We start from the raw sequence: 16,770 nt of genomic DNA, 5'->3' as shown, positions 1-16,770 counted from the left end.
TTTATATAATTTATTGAAACTAGTTGTATTATGTTTATTCCTTCTTTTTTTGTAAAGTTTCCTATTCGTACGTTATATTTATAATTAGCTTCAATAAGGATTATATATATATATATATATATATATATATATATATATATATATATATATATATATATATACTTACCTTACTTTTCACCCATGAAGTGGAATGTTTACATTATTAAAAGACAAAAGCTACCAGACTTGTCTCCATTTATTTATTAAAAACATTTTTTAAGTCGACAAGGAAATATGTTATCTTGTCGATTTACCACGTGACTATTCTGAACAAAAATATTCAAAAATCACACAAACATTCGGAATTATTAAATATAATGCAAATATAACATAAAATCAGTCCAGTAAAAATAAAAGCACTCAACGCGATTAATAATAGAACGCAATAAGTCTCGACGGTATGATGTTAGTTTATGTGGTTTAGACAATTGGATTAAACGAAGAATTGATCGTGAGCAACATCGTGACACTGATTACCTATTCGAACTAATTGCGAATTATATTTCCCTGTTTGTAATAATATCAAATGTTACAGAAACCATCCGTGGTCCATGGCTGCTGCATGGAATCGCTGTGCAATGGCACCACATTCCGGAGCCAGCTACCGCGTGTGTATCGACCGCGTTATATCGTAAGAGCACCTAGCGATCAATATATACTTGGCGCGAATGACTGCTTTGCTTGGAATAGAGAAATACAACTCGGAGAGATGGCGGCTAAAATCAATAGCCAGCATTGGTTGACAAGAGGAATTCATTGGGCATTGCTAAGCCTGGAGAGTAGAATTTCAGATTGGTCTCGTTGTCCAAATAACGCGCTCTGTAAATAGCCTCCGGACGTGGTCTTTTCCCACCTGTTCTATCTAGAAAGTGTTGTCTTTGCATGTGATTCGTTTTGATGAAGTATTCCTATTGATGCTAATTCCGAAATGGTGATCTAATCAGAAAATAGAAAGTATTTGATTTAGTATTGAGCTTGGAGTGAAAATATGCATGGATCGATATTATCCTTCCAGTGCTTTTGTTTGTTTGGATCTATATCTATGGAAGCGAGTGGAGTAAGCATGCCGTGTAGAAAGGCGAGGAATTCTTGAAAAGAACGAAATTCATCAGTCATGATTAAGAACAACCGATTGACTGAATGTAACAATGATTTGTACGTAATACATCAGTGTTAATGAGCTTTGCAGATTCCTGTTTACGTCGTCCATGTTGGAATTGATAGAATGGATATATCAGCCTTGCCTGGTGCACGGGATTGCACTGACCTCCATAACGGTGCTCAATGTCTTTCCGTTACTTAGGCTGGCAACCCTTCTGCTCTTCTCTCCTTTCAAGTCTATCCTTAAAAAGATTACTACAATGGGAAATGACACTAGCAGTATTCCCTCAGAGTCTACGACCCCTACTTCCGATTGGCAATCCCTATACTCCAATGACTCTAGAGGGGGACGAAGGTCATCCCTCGGGTCAACGCGCATGACCTCTCCAGTCGAGCCACCGGAACCAGATCTAAGCCACTTAACGGAAGAGGAAATTGCCAAGATTCGGTCGGTCATAGGAAGGGCCAAAGACATGCAGGACGAGGACTGCAAACGACTCAGGTAAGATTAAAGTTTTCAGTAACACTGGTCAACAGTGAAATCATTACTGACTTGAAAAGGCCCTAATCTGTAGTATTTTGGTGTGCCGAACACGAATATAACCGTGAAAAATTTGTATTGGCTCTCGTTTTGAAGATATTCATATACCTCATTTTCTATGTTTCACTGTGTAAATTTCTCCAGTAGGACTGCAGCAACATCCGGAATAATGATGTAACATTGCATAATACCATCATGCTCACATCATCCACAGTTGATTGCATCATTTTCTGATGCAATGCAATACTAATGCCATGCGGCTGCTGAAGTAAGTTGACGTCAGCAGTGTACTATACATGTGTAGGCCTATTATACTAATGCCAGGCGGCTGCTGAAGCTGACGTAAGCAGTGTACTATATAAAGCCCAATCAGATAGGTTCAGCATTTAAAATATTTTAGACGTTGTGCGAGACAGTTCAAGCTACTGTTACATAAAACTTATTATTTTATCCATTTACGTACAATAAAGAACAGTAATGCCTCGAAAGTGTGTTAATACCGCGGACAATTTTTGCTATATTTGTGGGGAAGTGACATTTGCCAACCAGAAGAAAAGTATCAATTCTCAAGTGAAGAAGGCATATCATCTTTACTTCGGATGCAAGGTTGGTGACCAAGACAAGCCTTGGGCTCCGCATATATGCTGTGCTACATGTACAACACAGCTTTCACAGTGGTTGAATTGCAAAAGGTCATCAATGCCGTTTGCAGTCCCAATGGTGTGGAGAGAGCCAAGCAACCACCTAAATGACTGTTACTTCTGCTTGGTTCCTCCTCTTTCCGGCGGAATAACGAAGCGAAAGAAGTCGAGAATAGTCTACCCAAACATTCCGTCTGCATTGAGACCAGTTCCACATGGTGAGGGACTTCCTATTCCAGAACCTCCAGCAGAATATTCTCTTGATTCATCTGACGAAGACAAAGGTGAGTCGACCTGTTCTTCTCCTGGTCCATCAGCATGCAGTGATCCAGATTTTCACTGTGGTGCATCATCAACCCCACACAGAATAACACAGGAAGAACTAAATGACCTGATTCGTGATTTGGACTTATCAAAGAACAAGGCAGAATTGCTAGGATCAAGACTCCAACAATGGAATCTTCTAGAAGAAGATGTCACAATTACTGCATATCGAAAGCGCCACCAGCAATTGGAGCCTTTCTTCAGAAAGGAAAGTAATCTGATATTCTGTTCCGATATTGAGGGCCTCATGAATGCTTTAAAAATCACTCATGACCCACAAGAATGGAGACTATTTGTGGACTCTTCGAAACTGAGTCTCAAGGCTGTGCTTTTGCACAATGGAAACATTCTTCCATCTATTCCAGTAGCGTATGCTGTCCACATGAAAGAGACATACGATAACTTAAGGCAGCTACTGAATTCCATTGAGTATAACAAGTACAGCTGGCACCTCTGTGGTGATTTGAAGGTAGTTGCCCTTTTAATGGGACTGCAGCAAGGATATACAAAATACATGTGTTTCTTATGCGAGTGGGATAGCCGAGCAAGGGAAATGCACTACATGAGGAAGGAATGGACTCACAGGCAGAATGTAGCCATTGGAGAGAAGAATATCCAACACCCAGCTATGGTTGAGGCTCAGAAAATCTTGCTACCACCCCTTCACATCAAACTAGGTTTGATGAAGAACTTCGTGAAAGCCATTGACCGGACTTTGCCAGCATTCCGATACCTGCATGAAAAATTCCCTCGACTCAGCGAAGCAAAGATTAAAGAGGGAGTTTTTGTGGGTCCTCAGATTCGAGAGCTTTTCAAAGATGACCGGTTCAACAACTTGCTGGAAGGTGACGCGAAACAAGCATGGAATGCTTTTCGCCTAGTTTCTACAAACTTCCTCGGAAATGTTAGGGCAGAAAACTATAAGGAACTAGTAGAAGACATGTTGATGAAGTATAAGAAACTTGGCTGCAATATGTCTCTAAAGATTCACTTCCTTCATTCCCATTTGGATTTCTTTCCTAGCAACTGTGGTATTGTTAGTGATGAACACGGCGAACGTTTTCATCAAGATATCGCAACAATGGAACAAAGATACCAGGGAAAATGGTCCACTACAATGCTGGCTGACTACTCCTGGACACTCCTCAGAGATGCTCCCGAACAGCTGTACAAGAGACAGGCGAAGAAATCTAAGATGTAGTCAATGACTTGATTTTTTATAGGTAGGCTATTACAGTTGACCTTTTACTATTGGAATGCATTTCGTTATGTAAACATTAATTTCTTGCAGATTACAAAAAAACTAGAGCCAATTTTGCAATTTGACTGTCATATTCGTGTTCAGCACATAAAAATTGATAAGAATTGACTAATTTTATTTCAGTAACATGACTTTTGTAAAAATTTGTTGTCCAGTGTAATCATTCTGTATGTCTTTCAATAAAAATTGCTTGAATGGCATCACTGCTTTCAAAGGCAGGTGGCATATGGATTTACATTGTCTTCTGGTCTGTGTGTATTGGAACAGGTGTCTGTTCATCCTCCCCGTAGTGGCAGTAACTCGAAGTTCAGTGCATTAATTGGTGTCAATGCAATTTAAATTATTGCAACGTCTGAGTGTCTCGGGATGAACACGTGATGACACGCACCAGAAATGCGTTATTTTAACCCACCTTCCAGTGATAGCGTACTATTACAATTGTTGGCACAGGACACAGAAGGTAGCGTGTCTCGTATACTCACACTCATGAACAATATTACTTTATTCACTAGATGCTAACAAGCGTTTGATTTCACGTGCTGAGACCTTGCAAACCTGGTCGTCCTTCTATACATGTATGCATCCGAGTACGGCTGGTATAACGCAATCGTTGCAAGTTCATCAATCAGCTTTATTTTTAGGGGTGCTTCCAACGTCTTTCTACCACACCCCTGATAATGACACTTTCTGTTATAGGAAGGAAAATAGATTGAATAAGATTCTTAATGTGTACAATTATAGAATACATTATACGGAAGAATGATATATCCACATATAACCACCGGTTTTTCCCCGACGTTTAACCCCTATTTGTGCTGACATTAAAAATGCCCGCATATACTGTAAGTTTGTGTACGATGATAGTTAATTCTCCAAACACCAATTGACTTCACTGTTCTGCACGTACAAGATTAGAAGTGAGTTTTATAATTAAAACAAAGTCTGACAGAAATGTGTGTGTGTGTGTGTGTGTGTGAGAGAGAGAGAGAGAGAGAGAGAGAGAAAGAAAGAAAGAAGCGTTGGGTTCTGATAGTCAGACAATAACACAATCGCCAGGATGTACTCCCTGCATATTTTACATCGTCCAATCCACGTGTCCTCAACTTCTCGTCGTTCAGACGTGTCGGCACGTGGGATAAAACTGTGTTGTAATCGAATTTTTTCGTAAAGAAGTCTTGCATGACGACCCTATGTAATTTCCTTTCATTGTTATTATCTCCGTGCACCATCAGCAGACAGTACTTACACTGATGTGGTTCCCTCAGCAAATTGTGCCGCAACTCTATCTACCAGAACAGCCATATATTCTGAACTTCTTTCGTTTGCATAGAACAATATGGCGGCGGAAGGAGACAAGGCCAAGATTAGAACAATTCCCTGCATATGATGTTGCAATGTATGTGGTTTGCTACGCTAGAGGCGAATCACAATACACATTAAACTGAGGTTTATTCCTACAACTACGTCGGAGATTATTTCACGACCTGACTGAGATGGCAACAGATCAAAAGGATAAGTGAGTTTTAATGGACGATTATTTAGAGTAATCATCTGTTTCATTCAGTTACTCAGCAAAACTACAGTTTATTCTTAAATGCAGATTTTTTATTAAAAAAAAATTGCTTCCATAAATTCATATTAAAGTGTCAATATGGAGAAAACGGGTGCATGCATTATTCTAACAACAGTCAACCTTCCATTAAACCGGCATTCGTTTTATGTTTTAATAGAGATGGACTGTGAAAAGAGTTTTGATTAATACTAGAACATCCTTCATTACAACAAAATTATGTGGCCTGCCTGCATACAGGTTACCGAGTGACCAGTTTGGAAAAGTTTCGTTGTAATGCATTTTTAAACGTAAGGGCATCATGCCTGTTTGTGCAGTTTTTATACTTTCGTTATATGCTTGTATGATACGGTTATACAGAGGATATTGTATGCAATAATCTTTCTCTAGAAACTTTTTTACGAGGAACGTTACACTTTGATAAATGTCAACATCAACATTTTGTACTTTGTCATGTTTTGTTCCGCATAGCAAAGCATCCCATGGCCTGTATTCTAAAAGCACACGCAGAAGCTTGTTTTTTTTTTAATGTATCTATCATTTTCCTATATCAGAATGAGCCAGAATCCGAAAAGTAAGAAAACGATACTGTCGTTTCTGATTCCGTATTACCATACTCCCAAGCGAGACAGAGACTACTTGTTCCTTGGGGTGTCATGGTTACAACTGAAATGCGTAAATAACTGTACCGTAGCCTCACTTGGCATGCAGCTGGAAATAAATAGCATTCTCTTTAACAAATCTGTACCGTCAAGTTTCAACGACTGGTTCAATCCCGAAATAAATGTCAAAATAATGCCGCCATTCCCGTACTTCGCGTCTCGTAAAGATCCGGGTTTACTGATGGTTACAACTAGACGAGATCTAGCGATTAAGATCGCATTACGTGGGTAATATGTACGCATACGGACAGCTGGACTGACCAGTACCGACGTCATGCATCGAAGTAACCGTTGCTCTGAAGGGATGCATAAAAAAATTGCTCACGTGACTTTATGTTGTTTAGCCAAGCGTCTTACACAGAGCTTTAAATAGAAAAACCTAGTAACGGACAACAATATATGAATATTGGTCGACATTACATTACTTTGAAAGAAAATAAAATACCATTTTAAAGGTCAATAAAATGAGAAAAAAATCATTTCACAGCAAGAACACGAAAATTAAGTTTGACAGCAATCTGCTGTTAAATAAGAAAGATAAAAAATCTTTTTTTGTGAGAAGAATACCAATGGGGAGCAAAACAAGCTTTAATAAATTTATAAGAAATTCCCTTGTGAATATATATATATATATATATATATATATATATATATATATATATATATATATATATATATATATATATATATATATATAGTTCTATCCCTGGATTCCTATAGAAGAATGTTTGATAATAGGCAGAAATAATATTTTAATACAAATAATACTATCATACAGATTAGGGAATTTTTCAATTCATACTCTACGGAGATTCGAACCCAGGTCCGCGGTTAAACGACACCAATCGCCTTGCCTTCACACACGAGTATGTATATATATATATATATATATATATATATATATATATATATATATAAAACAGATTTTCACAGGATCACATCCATTTGAATATCAAACTGTTTACCCCTGTTTACACAACATCATAAAAAGAAACTATTTATATAATAATAATAATAATAATAATAACCTTTAGGCTAACACTCCATCTGTGGTAGTGAGATGTGTATAATCCAGATGAAGAACGAGTGTCTCAAATCCAGTGTGATACGTAAGGATATCAAAGTTGTTAAGATTAAGCATCCCAGTGATCAATGTTAAGATTAAGCATCTCAGTGATTAATGTTAAGATTAAGCATCTCAGTGATTAATGTTAAGATTAAGCATCTCAGTGATTAATGTTATGATGATCTGCGGCTTTCTGTAACTCGATATTTAATCTTTTAATAAAGTTGTAAATTGAGAAAATGTTCATATTCTGAGCTTGAGTTTTTTTGCTCTACAGTCTTTGGAGAAAACTTAGCCAGAAATGAGATACGTGGCTTTTTTATTTTTAATAACGGATTTTTCACAGGATCACATGCATTTGAAAATCAAAATGTTTAGCCTATTTACATAACATCAAAAGAAAAAAGAAACAAGATTGGAATAATTTCTCATTAATCAACACAATTTTAAACTCAACCGATTATAATAAAGAAGACCGAAATGGTGTAATGCGCTCAATTTAGCAAGGTGTTGTATCATGCGCACTATTAGCAATGTGTTGTATAATGCGCACAATTAGCAAGGTGTTGTATAATGCGCATAGTTTAGCAAGGCGATATATACTGTTATTTTTTCCCTTAGGCATTCTGTGTGCTTTTTCAGCTTATACTCCGTAAGAATATGATGAACCAATATATGTAAGCCCCAGTATGGTGGAGGCTCCACGATCATCATAATGACTCTATCCATGCGCTGGCTCTCATTTGGAGGGTAGCCGCGTTACTTCAGATGGTAGAGCGTCGGACTCGTAATCCAAGAATCGCGGGCTCGACATTCGCCCAGGTTGGGGAGGCTGCCTAGGTGTGTCCTTGGGAAAGGAGTTCAGCTCTAATGACCTCGGCATCATATACTCAATAATCAGCCAGCAAAAACTAAACGGATTCATTTGGAACCATGATATGAAACGTGATATATACACACATTTATGGATGTAGTTAACAAGGTAGCTAGATATGTAGATACGTAGAAAGATATATCAGAAAGCAAATAATTAGGTATGTTTATTCATGAACTTTGTATAATATCGACCGAAATAATAACTGCACCAAACTATCGTAAGAATCAGTAATAACTGTCGTCACAAAAGAATCAATATTGGGCACTATCGTAGACGAGCAGTCTTTATGATTATTAACAGGAGATGATCGATAAAAGAGTCTGTTCGCATTGTCAATCGAGATATACTTCAATTATTGAAAAACGGAAGTCAGAGCACTATGACATGTCAGACATAGGAAACGATTATTTTTACGACACCAATATTCCTAGCGGAAATGAACTGCATGTTGTGATTGACAAATATTTATTATTTTGTTATCAGTACCAAGACAGCCATTACTGCATCTTTGATAATGACGACTAGTACCAGTCCCAGATCGAGAGTGGTTTTTCAGCAGAGAATACTGGTCATATTTAAGCACAAAAAAAAATCTACCTCTCACGTGACATATCACGTGACATTACTACAACTATACTATTCAAACTATTACTATTATTGCTGACGTTGTCCAGTCAAAATCTTTCTTTTTTAAGGCATATAAGGTATTGATATTACTGACTGTAATAAATCAAATAGACCGAGATATACCAAAATAATTTGATATTAAACCACGGCTGACATTAATTATTAGTGACTTTCTTCAGCTTATTGTTGTTTGTGGCAACTCTTGAGATCGTTGCATTCGCGAATCGAAATATCGCCAGACGTTCAAAAAGAAAAGAATTTCCGGTTTATTCCAAATCATTGATAAGTACCAAAACACTTAGGAGGATTTTTTAAAACAAAATTAAATTCTTCATGCTGAATACTTCTGTCCTTTAGGCAGTTGCTTTGTGCCAAAAATCGCAACACTTTGTTGAAGAGTATGAAGAAATGACAGCCAAGCCAGACAAGAAAACCAGCCGAGATAAAAGCTACTACTTGAATGCATTTGGTGCGCTTCGTTATTTTTCGCGTAATATTGCTTTTAGTAAAGTTACAGGCAAAAACTTGCTTTGACTCGGACGTCTTCATTTTGAAAAACACATTTGATGCAAGTTTACACCTCTAATTTTTGCCGTAAGCGAAGTTTGTGAAAATTATGTAATTTACCATAGCCATTAAGGTAGCAGCTATTGATCTAAATAAATTAAAGCCTCGCTAACACGAAAACCATTTGTAGCATGATAACCATTTATAAGCATGGAAACCATTTATAAGCTTGGTAACCATTTATAAGCATGAGCGGCTTTCACCTGAAGACCGTCCCGATTCTGAGCGACTAGTACAAGAAAGCCATCCTTGTTTGCTTAATTTTTTCCAAACATTTCGACCAATTGTTTGAATCAACAAAGATTCCGTGGTAATGTACACAAACCAGAGTGATGCAAGTGCTCGTGAGGTGGGATGATGTGACTGTGGAAGAAAGGTTGAATAATTTCATTTCCGTAAAATATATCATAAGTACTAACGACATATAAGCAATGAAAGAAAATCAGCGATTGATGAATTGAAACAGGAATCACTCTAAATCAATGATTCATCAATATGTCAAGTCTGATACTGTATTCAGAAAGGCCTTTTTGATCGAAGTGTTAAATAAATCAGGCTAATTAACAAATCTTAGCGAACAAACAAGTGGTCAAATATATTTACCTGCTGACAAATATAGTTGCATATAATAATTCTTATTAAATCGGCGTGAGTACGTGTGCGAGCATACCTGAGGTGGTGTAAGTGATTTCTTTCTTTATGTTACAGATGTTGAGGACCATACTGCAGATGGTTCTTTCATAAGTAAATGTGTCATCCTCGTTAAATGATGATGATTATTATTATTATTGTTATTATTATTATTATTATTATTATTAACCAATGCAATATTGGGACACTGAACGCGCAGCCACTGAGTCACTGTTGAGTATATTGAAATGAACGAGGAATATATACCAAGCGAAATCACAAATCAAAAAGAGATTTAAAATGATTTACAACTGATCTAAACATTTATTATGTATTAATTAAAACTGCAACCGACCATAAGATTGTTTTTATCCTCCATCTCTATGTGCCCCGTTTCCGTTGGTCGGTTTGTCTGTAAATTGTACCCTTATTACTAGGTCAAGAGACAACGTCTCATGACACAGGTGAAAGAACGCTACGCTATTTATTTCACGGAATTTCGCCGGTAGCTTGCTACGATAGTACGATGATGGGGGATGAGAGAGAGAGAGAAAGAGAGAGAGAGAGAGAGAGAGAGAGAGAGAGAGAGAGAGAGAGAGAGAGGTTGGGGTTGGAGGACGTTGCTATTGGCCACCCGCATGTTTCTCTGTTGGTCAATTGATCTGCAGTCTGACCAAGCAATTAAGAGAGAGAGAGAGAGAGAGAGAGAGAGAGAGAGAGAGAGAGAGAGAGAGAGTAAAGCAGCAGGAATTTCTATCATATTGTGCACTATATTTAATCCATTTATAAAACTTTTTCTCTTTATTTTCTTCTGTCGTTAATGATTAATCAGTGGAAATTCATTACTTATCTAGAGATTATAGAAGCAATAGCCTACTGTCGAAACAACGCTTTTTATGCGTATTAATGCGCCATGGGCGAATCACACTTGAATATACCAACATAATTGGCATTTCCAATTGCTTTTGTTATGTAAATTTAAGTTATGTAAATTTAATTTATATTGTATGCTTGACTTTTGTCCATGAATGAGGACAGATTTTTGTGTTTACCTGACTTGTGTGTCATGTTTTTAAGTTATAAATAGGTTGTTTACTGATATATAAGCTCATTGTCGAGCCTTATTGTCAAACTTAAGATTGTTCTGGAAGAGAACGTGTGATCCATATTCTGGTTACTTTATCGTGTCCAAATTTGTATATATAACGTTGTGGTAAATAAAATTATTCATTACTAATTTAAGTTCAGTCTGTGGAATCATTTACTGTTGTATTCAGGTATAATTTGAGAGGAATCATTTAAATTATTCGTTGGAATACAAAGTGTTCATCAACCTTTTGGACTATCAATATTTTGGATTATTGTGAATTCATTCAAAGACATTCTGGATTAATCATTGTGATACATCAGACTGTTAGTACATCAAGCTATTCAACACTAATGGTATATCAGCACATTCGAGACTGGAATTCATTCGGAATACTGTAATTTTATGCTTGCGATATAATATTTAGGATTATTTGTGATTTAATTCACAATACTGTAAGTTCCTCTTAAATTTTCTTGCTGTGAATTCGATAGATTCTTTGTGAAATTTACTAAAGTTGTTGGTTTTCTTTCTTTCTGTTACATAGTTTAAGACCATAGAGTAGTAAATTTTGTACCAACATGCACTTTGATCTGTTATTGATCCTATTATTTCCTTTAACCAGCATGATTACCTCGTGATCTAATTAAACTTGCATATTCAATGGATGTTGAAACACAGTCTGGTGTAGGTCGCACTTAATTTAATCAGAACGTTGTTTATGATAGCATCACCTTCGTGTTTATTTTTATTTTTACAAACTATGAATTGTTTTGCTTGCCTTACGGAGTGAGTGCCCCAGATGGCCAAGTGGTCTAAAGCGCTCGCCTTTACCGACCATTGCCGTCTCAGCTTACCAGTAGTTTTCAGTGTGTCGATGGGTTTTACCCAGCTTTTCCTGGGCTCGTCCTACACCAGTTATGCTGGCTGCCATGTATCATGTGCTGAAAAACAGCGTTAAAACCTATAACAGCAACATTACCGAATGCAAAACGTCGTTCCATTAATGACTAACAAAACTCTGATTCAGTCAATTCAGATTAAACATAAAATACCCCATCATCTGGTTAATAACGTATCTGTTAATCAAACTATGTTTCGACAGACAATAAATGACTTGACTGCAGATTAAAAGGAAATTCAAAATAAATCAATCAAACTATGACCCGTTTATATATGCTGGTATGCTAGTCTTTTATTCCCAACAAATTAATGAGCTTCCTCGTGCGTGAAGTGCACTGTACAGAAACTTGCTACGTTGACTGAATGTTTGTTAGGAAAACGTAAAATATGTATATAATAGAAATTACACGTTTTCTGAGACATACTGAACATCAATGTTCACTCTGAAATAAAGCTCTCTTGTTTTTTCTTCGACTCTGACCATCTGTTTGTGGTGAAAAAGAACTCATATATTAGTTGTGATTTCGCTTCCTTAGTGGAAATATATCGTCGATATCAAATTGCGTCTCCTCCGAGATTCCACTGATATTTTAAATATTCCCTGTTCTGACTTCAAGCATAGAGAATATTTATGGGAAGTATTTTCGTTGCGGTAAAAAGAAATGTCCCCTACCAAATGAAAGAAATACGGACGGAAAAATAGATAAAAATAGATAAAATCTTCGAGAAGAGACAATTTCCTGTGACATAGATTAACAAAGAACACAAAATTATTGCATGAAATAAAAAAGTCTAAGGTAAGCATAGATAAAATGTTATCTGATAAGTAGGAGAAAATAGCTGTTGAATATATATATTGCAAAGAAACAAGCTTTCGCAAATATCCAACTGAGTTGAAGTATCAGCAAATTCAGAACACGATCTACCATGTAATGTGTTAGAATTCGTTTTAAAGTCAGGAATCTGGAAAATCTGGCAACAAAAAAGTGTCCACTGGCGCTATGGTCGATTGTATTTAGCACCTATGAACTCACTTTTTAATTGATTGCATGATTAATTTATTGGTTGGTGTTTAACGGCAAATCCACACATGAAGTATATCATGTCGTGGAAATGGATGCAGAACAGAAATAAAATGTTTTAAACAAAAAGTTCCTTTGGCCACTCACCGGTGTCATTAGAGAACAAACCTGTGTTTTTTCTCCAAGAAAATGTGACGTCATGCAATAAGTATGTAATATTGAAATAGTAGTAAGCATATAATTGAAAAGTAACATTTTTGACTGTGCATTTGAGTGTGTGAATCAGATTTTTAACGTAACTTTAACTATTTTTCAGTCATATCGCATCATTTCCCACCCAGTTACGATATCCTGACACCAGGACGACCAGTCCTAACCTAACGACCAGTCCTAACCTAACGACTAGTCCTAACCTAACGACCAGTCCTAACCTAACTTCTTATTGTTGAGCTTCTAGCAAGGCAGCAACGAGTATCATTTTTTTAAGTCTTTGGTATGACTCAGCCGTGTTTCGAACCCGCGGCCATCCGCATCCGAGACGGATTGTCTAACCACTAAGGCCACCGGAGCGTTCAGAAAACATATTTTTGAATTATGATAGATGGATAATAGATAGTAGGTAGGTAGGTAGTCAGATGTTTTAGAAGAATACTACAATTGTAAAACTCAACTTGAAATTTAAAATCACTGACGATTTTTCACAAATTTACATATAGGAATCAAAGCAGATGTGAGCTGCATTTGCATGAGTATTTTAAATTTGATAAAGAATTTAAAAAAATAGCATGTATAGAAGTTGTTTCTACTTGAAAAATAATTATATTCAAATTCAACGTCGTTCAAATCAAATAAAGTGCACAATCTATCTATAAGTTCTAAGTAGGATTCGAACTCGAATACTTCTGGCTACGAACAGGGCATGCAAGCCATTAAGGTACCATGGCTCCCTAAATCAATTTTGAAAGTGTGCACTACTTAAATTAAATTAAATAAAAACGGCCATACTGCATACCGTGGACACGGGGACTGCCAACGCATAATCTTAGTTTGGCATTTTATAGCATAGCAACACAAGTAGGCAATTTGAGCAAAGTGCCTTGCCCACGGGCACACCTCGGTAACCCATTCGCTCAATTTATATGGTAGGATTCCAACATGAATCCTTTCTGTCGCGAGTATGGTACGCTGACCAATGTGCAACCATGGCTTTTGCCTCCATTGCGACATGCGAAAGGGCGCATCGTGCATATTCTATAAAAGTCCTCAATGTATTTTATCCGCACTGAAATAGTTCCAGTAAATTTACATTAATTTATGAAAGGACCATTGCTTCCGTTTACGTGATTCCACGTTTCCTAATCTTTTGCCCAAGGTTACATATGAGGTGGATAAAATGAGTCCTGTAGATCCGATGCTGAATATGCCTCAGCCAGATTCACGCAAAGACATACCGTTTTAACTTAGTACTTCATGCACCTTGTCACAACGTCTTGAAAGTCTAGTGAAGAACACTTCATACATACATACATACATACATACATACATACATACACTTTAAAATAGATTCGCACAAGAAAAAAATCACGCATCAAGATCCTTATTGGAAATGAAAAACATTCAAATAGGATCCAAATGTTTAACAACTTTTTTTAATTCAAATAAGAAACATTCGTCCATCAATATCCGCTAAATGCTAGGCTTAAATGTGTATAAGTCATAGGTAATATTTATATACCTTTTGTGTTTTGAACACTTAATTCGTGTTTTATAGATTTTATATGTGTTATCCTTATCTGTTATTTTATATACATTTGACATAATTTTAACATCTTTACGTTCTATATTCGATTTTGTTGTATGCTTCATTTATTAGGAAGGGTTGATCGTCCTTAATTTGTATGCAATAAAGTTTTACATTTTTCGAACTTTACTCTGTCTTTATATTAAAATTGGTAGAAGGGGGATTTGCTGTCTTTATATTTAAACAGATGGATAGGAAGGGAGTCTTGCTGTCTTCGCATTTAAATTGGTGGAATGAAAGGGAATTTTGCTGTCTTTACATTTCAGTTGGTAGAAGGGTGATTTGCTGTCTTTACATTTAAATTGGATAATGGGAAGGGAGTTTTGCTGTCTTTCCATTTATTCTGGCGAAATGGAAGGGTTATTTGCTGTCTTTTCATTTCAGTTGGTAGAAGGGGGATTTGCTCTCTTTACATTTAAACTCGTTGATGGGAAAGGAGGGTTGCTGTCTTTACATTGAAATTGATGGATTGGTAGGGAGTTTGCTGTCTTTACATTTACATTTTTAGAAGGGCGATTTGCTGTCTTTTCATTTAAATTGGTCAAAGTGTGATTTACTGTCTTTTCATTTAAACTGGCGGATAAGAATAGAGTTTTGCTGTCTCTACATTTAAATTGGTAGAAGGGTGGTTTACTGTCTTTACATTTAAGTTGGTGGATGGGAAGGGAGTTTGTTGTCTTTATATTAAAACTGGTAGAAAGGTGATTAGCTGTCTTTTCATTTAAATTGGTAGAAGGGTGATTTGCTGGCGTTTTATTTAATCTGGTGGACGGGAACGAAATTTGATGTCCTTTCATTAAAACTGGTAGAAGAGTGATCTGCTGTCTTTACATTTAAACTGGTGGTTGGGAAGGGAGTTTTACTGTTTTTACGTAAGAATTGGTAGAACGATGATTTACTGTCTTTATATTTAAATTGGACAATGGGAAGGGAGTTTTGCTGTCTTTACATTTAAAATGCAAGGGAGTTTGCTGTCTTTACATTTTGATTGGCAGAAGGGTGATTTGCTCTCTTTACATTTGAATTGGTGGATGGGAAGGGAGTTTTTCTGTCTTTACATTTAAATCGATAGAATGGTGATTTGCTGTCTTTACATTAAATTGATAGAATGGTGATTTACTGTCTTTACATTTAAATTGGTAGAAGGGTGATTTGCTGTCTTTACATTTAAATTGGTAGAAGGGTGAGTAGTTGTCTTTTCACTTAAATTAGTGGATGGGAAGGGAGTTTTTCTGTCTTTACAATTAAATTGATAGAAGGATGATTTGTTGTCTTTACATTCAGATTGGTGAAATGGAAGGGCAATTTGCTGTCTTTACATTTAAAGTGGTAGAAGGGAGTTTTGCGGTCTTTACATTTAAACTGATTGATGAGAAGGGAGTTTTGCTCTCTTCACATTTAAATTGGTGAAATGGAAGGATGATTTGCTGTCTTTTCATTTAACTTGGATAATGGGAAGGGAGTTTTGCATCGTTACATTTAAAATGGTGGAATGCAAGGGAGTTTGCTGTCTTTACATTTAAATTGGTAGAAGGGGATTTCCTGTCTTTACATTTAAATTGGTAGAAGGGTGTATTGCTGTCTTTACATTTTAAGTATTAGAAAGGTGATTTGCTGTCATTATATTTAAACAGATGGATGTGAAGGGAGTCTTGCTGTCTTCACATGTAAATTTTGGAATGAAAGGGAATTTTGCTGTCTTTACATTTCTATTGGTAGAAGGATGATTTGCTGTCTTTACGTTTAAATTGGTAGAAGGGGTATTTGCTGTCTTTATATTTAAACAGATGGATGGGAAGGGAGCCTTGCTGTCTTCACATTTAAATTTTGGAATTAAAGGGAATTCTGCTGTCTTTACATTTCAATTGGTAGAAGGGTGATTTGCTGTCTTTACATTTAAATTGGATAACGGGAAGGTCGTTTAGCTGTCTTTACAGTTAAAATGGTGGAATGCAAGGGACTTTGCTGTCTTTACAGTTAAATTGGTAGAAGGGTGATTTGCTGTCTTTTCATTTAAATTGGTGAATGAGAAGTGGGTTTCGCTGTCTTTA

The 16,770-nt window shown here is 36.4% G+C and overlaps 1 protein-coding gene across 1 annotated transcript in view; it reads left to right on the top strand.

Moving 5' to 3' along the window:
* Positions 1-789: 789 nt before the first annotated feature.
* The window catches only part of LOC149803967 (regulating synaptic membrane exocytosis protein 2-like), a 91,546-nt gene continuing 75,565 nt past the window's right edge, over positions 790-16,770 (top strand). The window contains exon 1 of the mRNA XM_089954030.1: positions 790-1,642. Within this exon, the coding sequence (XP_089810156.1) occupies positions 1,248-1,642 (395 nt within the window). The 5' untranslated portion in view covers positions 790-1,247. The remainder of the gene's footprint in view (positions 1,643-16,770) is intronic.

The sequence above is a fragment of the Sinohyriopsis cumingii genome, chromosome 3, assembly GCF_028554795.1.
Source record: "Sinohyriopsis cumingii isolate HCF-2022 chromosome 3, ASM2855479v2, whole genome shotgun sequence".
In the NCBI taxonomy this organism is placed as follows: Eukaryota; Metazoa; Mollusca; class Bivalvia; order Unionida; family Unionidae; genus Sinohyriopsis; species Sinohyriopsis cumingii.
The sequence above is the reverse complement of the archived record's forward strand: the minus strand, read 5'-3'. Positions and strand labels throughout refer to the sequence as shown.